The sequence below is a fragment of the Paralichthys olivaceus genome, chromosome 15 (genome assembly GCF_024713975.1).
Source record: "Paralichthys olivaceus isolate ysfri-2021 chromosome 15, ASM2471397v2, whole genome shotgun sequence".
Classification (NCBI taxonomy): Eukaryota; Metazoa; Chordata; class Actinopteri; order Pleuronectiformes; family Paralichthyidae; genus Paralichthys; species Paralichthys olivaceus.
This window is the reverse complement of record NC_091107.1, coordinates 6,516,716-6,524,491: the sequence shown is the minus strand read 5'-3', so window position 1 is coordinate 6,524,491 and position 7,776 is coordinate 6,516,716. Positions and strand designations below refer to the sequence as shown.

General features: G+C 40.2%; 2 protein-coding genes and 1 non-coding gene across 3 annotated transcripts; 2 read left to right on the top strand and 1 right to left on the bottom strand.

The window, feature by feature from the left end:
* The first annotated feature begins 1,864 nt into the window (after positions 1 to 1,864).
* Positions 1,865 to 3,679, top strand: LOC109635775 (mesenteric estrogen-dependent adipogenesis protein). Its single transcript, XM_020097143.2, has 5 exons — positions 1,865 to 2,188; positions 2,298 to 2,434; positions 2,693 to 2,808; positions 3,132 to 3,293; positions 3,401 to 3,679. Exons 1-5 carry the CDS (start codon positions 1,986 to 1,988, stop codon positions 3,413 to 3,415), a joined length of 633 nt encoding a protein of 210 aa, XP_019952702.1. The 5' UTR covers positions 1,865 to 1,985; the 3' UTR covers positions 3,416 to 3,679.
* A 91-nt stretch (positions 3,680 to 3,770) lies between these two features.
* alox5ap (arachidonate 5-lipoxygenase-activating protein) lies at positions 3,771 to 6,444 on the bottom strand. Its single transcript, XM_020097142.2, has 5 exons — positions 6,286 to 6,444; positions 6,098 to 6,170; positions 4,624 to 4,694; positions 4,102 to 4,183; positions 3,771 to 4,010 (listed from the first exon to the last, which is right to left on the bottom strand). Exons 1-5 carry the CDS (start codon positions 6,356 to 6,358, stop codon positions 3,848 to 3,850), a joined length of 462 nt encoding a protein of 153 aa, XP_019952701.1. The 5' UTR covers positions 6,359 to 6,444; the 3' UTR covers positions 3,771 to 3,847.
* A 1,207-nt stretch (positions 6,445 to 7,651) lies between these two features.
* On the top strand, positions 7,652 to 7,723 carry trnae-uuc (transfer RNA glutamic acid (anticodon UUC)). Its single transcript has one exon. It is a non-coding gene; the product is annotated as a tRNA-Glu (tRNA).
* Positions 7,724 to 7,776: the final 53 nt, after the last annotated feature.

Sequence of the window (7,776 nt, the reverse complement as noted above, 5' to 3'; positions counted from 1 at the left end):
AACACCTTATGAGTTTTTATGACAATTAAAGGCTACCACAGGTTCTTTTTCATGTTTGGAAGGAGAGGATGAGGTGAGGGGTGTTCAGCTGCAACATGCAATTTCAACACTAGATATCACAAAATTCTACACACTGTACCTTTAAGTGTATTTTATTCACTTCAGAAGAAAAATCTGCAGTTTTTCTGAATCAATTCGATCATTTTCTGTTTTCAAGAGACAAAGAAGAGAAAGAGACATCAATTACATTTCTTTGTCATGGGGGTTTGAAAACGACATAAGAATCATTGCCAATTTTAGTCATGTGTTTTGTTTTTATGCATCAGCCGATATTTCAGTATCACAATGTTTTTACTCCCTAATATCCGTCCCTAAACATCCATATCATTCAGGCCCTGGTATGAATGTCATATATGATGCAAATACTTGATCAACAAGTTTTTTTTAAAACACCAAACATAAAAACCTCTTTCTCTGCCTCACTGTCTGTGAAACCATCATGAGTTTTGATTCCCAGTGGAGCACATTTACAGTCTGTCTTCGGTCGTGCAGACTGGTGGAAACATCCAGAACAAATGAGTCACAGCAACTAAACATGGACTCTCACAAATTAAACAGGCGGCTGCTGCTGTGAAACCACAGCTGTGACTGCTCACATTTTTCTGCAAATCATGTGTTTAGGTCAAGATGAAAAAGCTTCATTCAATGGAGATTTAAATGAAAAATAAAAGTTCTGATGTACGCAGGCAGAGACTGTTTAAATTAGCTCCAACACAAAAGGAAAACTTGTCGCTTTATCAAACAACAATGAAACCAGAGATGATTTATGAGTGTGGACTCAACGAGGTGTGTGATTTTCTGGAAATCTGTGTCGACAGATCCAGGAAATCGAGGCCTGAGCAAACAGTGTTTGTACAAAGAGCGATCGGAGAAGTTGTTGGTGTGAAAGTCAAATATGCAACACATGAAAAAACTGTCCCTGCAGCTCCGAGGCCTTCAGGTGACTCAGTCCAGAGTTTCAAAGTTTCCTTCTTGGTCTCAGAATCTGTCTCCTGTTATTTCCAAGCACAGGGCCAAATGTTGCCTTCAGGGAGTTTCCCATAAAGTCGTATATTCCACCATCCGAAGTCTTAAAAGCCCTTTTAACGTGGTTATTTGCTTGTTTATTGGATTTGTTTATCGTATTTATATATTTTCAATTATTTTTTTAAATTATTGGTGTTTTGTCTGTGGATGATTCATTCAGAATTGACTGAAACACTTCAGTAGTAAAACGTCAGAGAGCCTTTGGAAGAGTTGTGGCGTGAATGAAACAGGAAGTAAATACACGTATCTTCAAAATAAAAGTCTAGTCTTCGGTACTTAGAAGGGTAGGACTATTTACCATTATGTATATATTAACTTTTCTGCAGGCACCATATGAACAACGGATCTTCACTGTTGTCTTATCTTCACTTTGTATTGCTGAAAAATGATGTGAATATGATTGTTTCTACATATTATTTATATTTTAGTTATTATTGATAAATTGCCATTTCACTCAAGGTTTTATTCATAATAAAATTAAAATTCCATTATCGACGCACTTCTGCTTAGTAAATGACTTGAATCAGTTTCCTCTTAATCTGTTGTTTGTCTCATTGAGTAAAAGATCAACAGACTTAAAATATTCACTTCTACTAGTTAATGCATTTTGATTCTCAAAGACTTACAATCCAGAAAAGTGTGTTGTTGTTTTTGTGGATATCCATCTATCCATCTATCTATCCATCTATCTATCTATTCATCTATCTATCCATCTATCTATCTATTCATCTATCTATCCATCTATCTATCCATCTATCTTTAGTGGTTTATTTTGGTGGGAGCTGAGTTCCTGTAGTTAACACATGTAACTTGACAGTGGTGGTTGGAGGAGTATTAAAGCTGCAGCCACTCAGACATAAACAGCTGCGGGTTCCTGAAGGAGTGACATCAGTGACATCATGACGTTAGACAAAACGTCCCGCAGCCGGATGACAGTGACGGAGGTGGAGGCGTTTCTGCGGGAACCTCCGGCAGGTTTCACCGTGGAGGAGGCTCCAGGTTCGGGTTACCGAGTCCGCAGTGACCCGGAGAAGGTCCTGGTGCTTATCGATGACTTCCAGAGCTGCAGAGGGAAAATAGTTTTCCAGAACTCGCCAGGAAGGTGAGAGGAACAGAGACTTCATATATGATGGGATAAAAAAATAAAGATATATATGACTCTTTGCCTTATACACAGAGAAACTCACTAGAAACTCTCTGATTTGTTGCAGGAAGGTTAAGATGCATGATCTATGGGAGTACACCAGCATGAGAAACAGCCTCCTGTCCAAGAGGATCTACCTGCTGACGTCTGCCTGCCAGGAAAACGTCTCAGCCAGCAACAAAAAGGCAGCGAATGAAGTGAGAGGAGACTGAACCTTTTCATCAGCATGAATTTACAGTGTCATCATGCAGCGGAAAAATAAATGGTCTTTGAAGGCACCACTGGCATTTCTGTGTGCAGTTTGGTTGCTCGGGTGACTCATGAAGCTGACCTGCTGACTCTGTTCGGAGTGGGCGAGGTGGAGAAATAACAAAAGACAGCGCAGCACTTTGGTAGCTCACATATCAAGAAGTTTTCTTCAGTCCTCTGTGCTGGTTTCCTCATGGGTGATTTGTGTTTCAGTGCTGCAGCAGTACGTGGTGTCCATCGACGGCAGCGACCCTCTGATCAAGTGGCAGCTGGAGCGAGGCCTGGACTGGACCATCTCTTCTGTCACTGGAGAAAGCTACAGGGTGGATGTGAGCAGGACTTTAACAACCTATGTCCATTGATAACGTACAGATGTGGGCCGCTTTAGGCGATGATGCAGCCCATTTGTTGCCTCTTACCCACTAAATTGCAAATGACCCAAAACAAATGTTGACCTGACATCGCATGGTGTAATCTGGATGTGAACAGAAAGTGGCCCATGTGGTAAATGGTGGTTACGATCCAAATAGCTAAAAACGTACTCAGGCCACCTTTGGTTGACCAGCGGTATTGCTATAGCCAGATCTGGGCCACAACAATCTTGCCACGTGGGTGTATTTTGCTGATGACTTCCTGATTTTCCTTATTTCAGATCGACTTGACTGAAACGCTTGAGAGCTGGGCTGCAAAAAACATCCACAAACTACTAAAAGTCGAGCCCTTGTGGAGAGACGCCTCCTTCACCCTCAAATACTACTCTGACGCCCTCTTTGATTTCCCTCACTGGTTTGGCTTCAGCAAAAGAAGCTTCAAGGTAATTGACTAATATTCTTCTCATTACATATTGAAATCAGTATTTTTCTGGATTTGTCAGCATGCTCAGGCTTCTCTAACCCTCCTTCTCTGCTCATATCTCTGAAGTTGAGACTGACATGACCCAGCAGCAGATGAAGATCTGGGATAAATGGAGAGTCTGCTGAGTGTTTGGAGGCGTGAACTGAAGAAAAGGGAGTTTCTTGATGGATAGACGAATGGCTTTAATACCAAACTGCCAGTTCTGCCTCTTTGGACGGGAGCGTGGGTCTGAATACTTCTTGAGTTTAGCGGATGGAAACTACAAATGGGGACTGACAAGGAAATTCAGAATGACCGGCAGATTATTATAGTGAAATCATATGTTTGAATAAATGTTTTTTTAAAAGATGTTTGTATTGTATTGTACGTTTAAGAAGTTTCAGAGGTTTTCTTTTTTATTTTAACTCAAATACAATAAATGCTCTTGCAAAACAAATACAATAACCTGCTTTAATGCAACAGTTGTCATCAGTGAAAAGATAAATGAGTGCAGCTGTTGTGAAGTGCACGACGCTACGGGATGAGAAGAAGAGCAGACGCGGCGTTGGTGATGGTTTGCACGTGCTCGTGATAGTCGTTGCCGAAGAAACGCAGCAGCAGGTAATTGAAGATGCCGACGACGCACATCAGGAACAGGAAGGAGATGATGCGTTTTCCAAACAGGTAGCCGGGGGTGCTGCATGAAAATACAAAAAATTTAAGTTACACCACATCACTTTCAAAACACACACAGACCCCCCCTCCCCCCCCGTGGCGTGTTGGTTTACCTTTGGGAGGTTTGTCCCAAGTATCCGACAAAGTACTTCTGCCTGACCAGGAGGTAGATGATTCCAGCGAAGGCGGCAGGAGCTTCAAACAGATGAATAAATCAAACATTAAATGATGACAGCTCCTCTAAAGTGAAATGTCTCTCTGGTAGCTGGCTGCAGCATGGACACAGCCTCCCTCCATGTTAGCGGATGGGACATGGACCAAACCAAAAAGTCAAAATATATGTTAAATATTTTCTCAAAGACAGTTTCTGTCATTTTAGATTGTTCTGATCACACTGATGTTTGTTTAAGTTCTCTTTATTTGGTTCTAGTTATTTAATTCTATAAAATAATGCTGATAATGCTGGAGACATGCGCTTGTGGCTCATTGATCAGTAGAAATAGTTCTAGTGATTCAAATTTCTAATGATCACAACATTATCAAAACCTCTTGTACGTCTACCTGACCTTCTTAAGCAGCACTGACTGGGGTGTGCGTCTGTTGACAGCACAAAAGTGTTTAAAGTAGATTATTACCTTGATTGAGACAAACGCCGGCACACCACATCACTGCCAGGAACGTGGGATACACGTCCATGCAGTTACGACTGGAAGAAAAGTAAAAAGGCTCCGTAAACAGTTTGTTTCATAAAGTCACGAGCAATGAGAGAGCGTGAAGCAATCGCCAGTCTGTCGGTGTGAGTGGCGACTGATACCAGGGCCCTTTCTCCTGTGACTGTTGGGAAATGTTCTGAAACTGCAGAGCAGAAGTGGCTTTGCCTAACTGTGCATGAGCTGCAGGAGCAGTTTGGTTTTCTGAGTTTGAAAGGAGCAAAGTGAAGAATCAGGAAGAGACTGAGGCCAGCGCTGGAGTCAATCAATCAGATCATGAACCATGTCCCGTTGGTCAGATGAGGTTTCACTTAAGATCTTTGCTGCTTCATAGATGATATGATTAACCTGAGAAAATAACTGACTCTTTAATCAGAAATAAAAACCATAAGTAATTACAGACCTGTGTACAAGTCGACTTTGCCTCACAACAAACCACTTGTTTAGAACTTCACATCACTCCCAGAGCCGATATACAGCTTGACTGAGTTCTGATGGAGATCTGATACTTTGCGTTAAATTAAAATTTTGAGAAAGTTTGAGCCAAAACGTTTTGAAACAGGAAGTACGTTGTGGCTGATGTACTCATAGAGTTCAAGCACAAGCAAAGTCTGAACTGTTCTGTCAGGTACAAATACAGGAGTTACATTTATTCGACTTATTATTTTCATCATTATATTCTTCTGATTAATAAATTAATCGCACATTCTTTTAAATGTCAGGTGACCCATATGCTCTTAAAATCACAAAACACTACAATTCTTATGCCTGGCTCACCGAGTCAGCTTTATAAGTAATAAATACAAATACAAAATAAGAAACTTAGGCAAGAAATATATTATCAACTAAAAACATATAATATGAAATAGACTATGCAGTTTAGAATTAATGCACAAAATGACACTGAATAATTGGAGTATTGCACCAAAAGAAAACCAGGAAATACATTGTCTTCTGCTAAATTAATGAATATTACATCACACATTGTTCAGTATTCAGGTAAAAACAGTCTAGAGTTGACTAACACTTATTTGCCAACCAGTTTTGCAATAAGCGTGAAAGTCAAAATTGGGACACTTGCTGTTATGTTGCATGTGAAAGACTCTGTCCACAGAGTCGTACTCGCTCTCGACCTGTGAATGATTAAAATGTCCCACCTGAGCGAGAAGCTGGAGAACAAATTACCTTTGTTGCTTTCCCAGCAAATATTCAAATCTGTATTGCTCTGTAATGAATGTTCCCCTGTGTGTGAGGCAAATGAGGACTGTCTCTCACTGAGCATCATAATCAGAAGGATGCAAAATTCAGTGCAAGGTTTTTACAAGGAAATAAATACAACATAGAAGTCACTGCGTCACTTGCGTCAGTGTTTGACTGTGAGAGAGAGAAAGACACTTACTTGGCACAGGACACTCTGTCAGAGGCAGGTGTGTGGGTCATGCATTCCTTCTCTACCTTCTGGGCAAAGAATGCTGAAAACATTGACAAATAAAAAACAAAGAAATTAAATGAATTCATGTCAACACTTCTAATATATTTTTAAAAATCCGTTATTAGAGTCAGAAGCTGCTTCTCTTCTCTCCTCACCGTTCTGGAGGACGCTGACGAGGGTGACGATGACCAGGAGGTAGATGTTTTCCACCACTTGGTTGGAGTCCATGATCGATGCTGAGGCTGAGGGAGGCTGGGAGTGAATGTACGTTCACTGTCGACAGCAGAGAATAAACATGATGCTTCCCTCCACCACGTCACACACACGCACACACTTTTTTGTGGCTTCCTCTTTATGTAAATGATGCTTTCTCTAGGTGTGTGTTTGTGTGTTTGTGTGTGAGGATGGCTTAGATGCAGACACAGTTTCATAGATGGATATTGATAAATACTTAATTTATCCCGAGGGACATTTAGAAAGGTTTTGCAGTTAAATCCATGCAGCTGTTACTTTGTATTTTGGTTTTCCAATCTTCTACTCTACTCTGGAGAATTTCAACCAAATAAGCAAAACTAATGCAATTTGTTTTTTGTCACAAAGAAATCCCAATCACCTCAGGCTCTTCAACAATTTGAAATTGTCATTTTTAACCAGACAAACAAATAAAAAAATGTTTTAATCATTATATTAATTGTTATTGGAAATCCCTGTGTTTTCAATGTATGATGCAAGTTTTCCATGTGTACAGCCTTTTGTATATTCCATCTTACACAGCAACCTTGTGGAGCAGCAATATTCATGGAAAACTGGAAAAGCTTCAGAATAAATTCAGAATTTTCCAAAATGCACAAGTGCGAGCCACATGTTTGTGGCTATAGAGCAACGTCTCCCCCTTTCTACTCTGCTGAAGAATTTCATGCAAAACGTGGGTCTGGACTGAAATGATAATAATTAACCAAGTGAACTCTGAATGTGCAGATCCAGTGACATTTGTTGTGGTTGGTCAAACAGCACCGGAGCTGCAGCTTCCTCTTAATGTCATTTCTCTGAAATGAAATTATTAAAACCATTAAAGCCCTGTCCCCAAACCTGAGCTGTGTTCAGATAAATCCAACAGATAAACTGCTCAAATACAAATACATAAATAAATTACTGCTGTTTTGTTGAGCTGGAGTTATTTTTATTATTATCTTTTATTTATACTTTTATTTCATTCATTCACCAAACAAAACCATTTAAAAGCACACAACACACAATCCCAAATCTTGAAAATAAAAGGAGAAGAAAAATCTGAGCCTCCTTCACGAGACATGAATTCACATGAATTAAAAAAGCAAAAGAAATTATTAAAGTCACAAACTGAAAGTAGCTGCAGCCCCTCACATTCCTCTTTTAGTTATAAGAACTCACATTAGAGAAGCTCACAGAATTAATTGTCAACAGAGCAAACACGTTGTGTTTCCTCAACATTCTATATGTCACATTTAAAAACAAATTCCACCCGCTTCTCCCGCCACGGTGTCCCATATGGTCTAGCGGTTAGGATTCCTGGTTTTCACCCAGGCGGCCCGGGTTCGACTCCCGGTATGGGAACTGCTCTTTTTCCCTCCGGTGGAAGTTTCCTTCAGCGCGTTGTCATTTCATGT

Excerpts from the sequence above, each read along its gene's own strand:
- LOC109635775 (XM_020097143.2), top strand. The coding sequence starts at position 1,986 with ATGACGTTAGACAAAACGTCCCGCAGCCGGATGACAGTGACGGAGGTG. Across the intron at positions 2,435-2,692 it reads GGCAGCGAATGAAGTGAGAG|TGCTGCAGCAGTACGTGGTG; the intron begins GAGACTGAACCT and ends TTTGTGTTTCAG. Across the intron at positions 2,809-3,131 it reads GAGAAAGCTACAGGGTGGAT|ATCGACTTGACTGAAACGCT; the intron begins GTGAGCAGGACT and ends TCCTTATTTCAG.
- alox5ap (XM_020097142.2), bottom strand. The coding sequence starts at position 6,358 with ATGGACTCCAACCAAGTGGTGGAAAACATCTACCTCCTGGTCATCGTC. Across the intron at positions 4,695-6,097 it reads GACAGAGTGTCCTGTGCCAA|TCGTAACTGCATGGACGTGT; the intron begins GTAAGTGTCTTT and ends CTTTTCTTCCAG. Across the intron at positions 4,184-4,623 it reads CGGCGTTTGTCTCAATCAAG|CTCCTGCCGCCTTCGCTGGA; the intron begins GTAATAATCTAC and ends ATCTGTTTGAAG.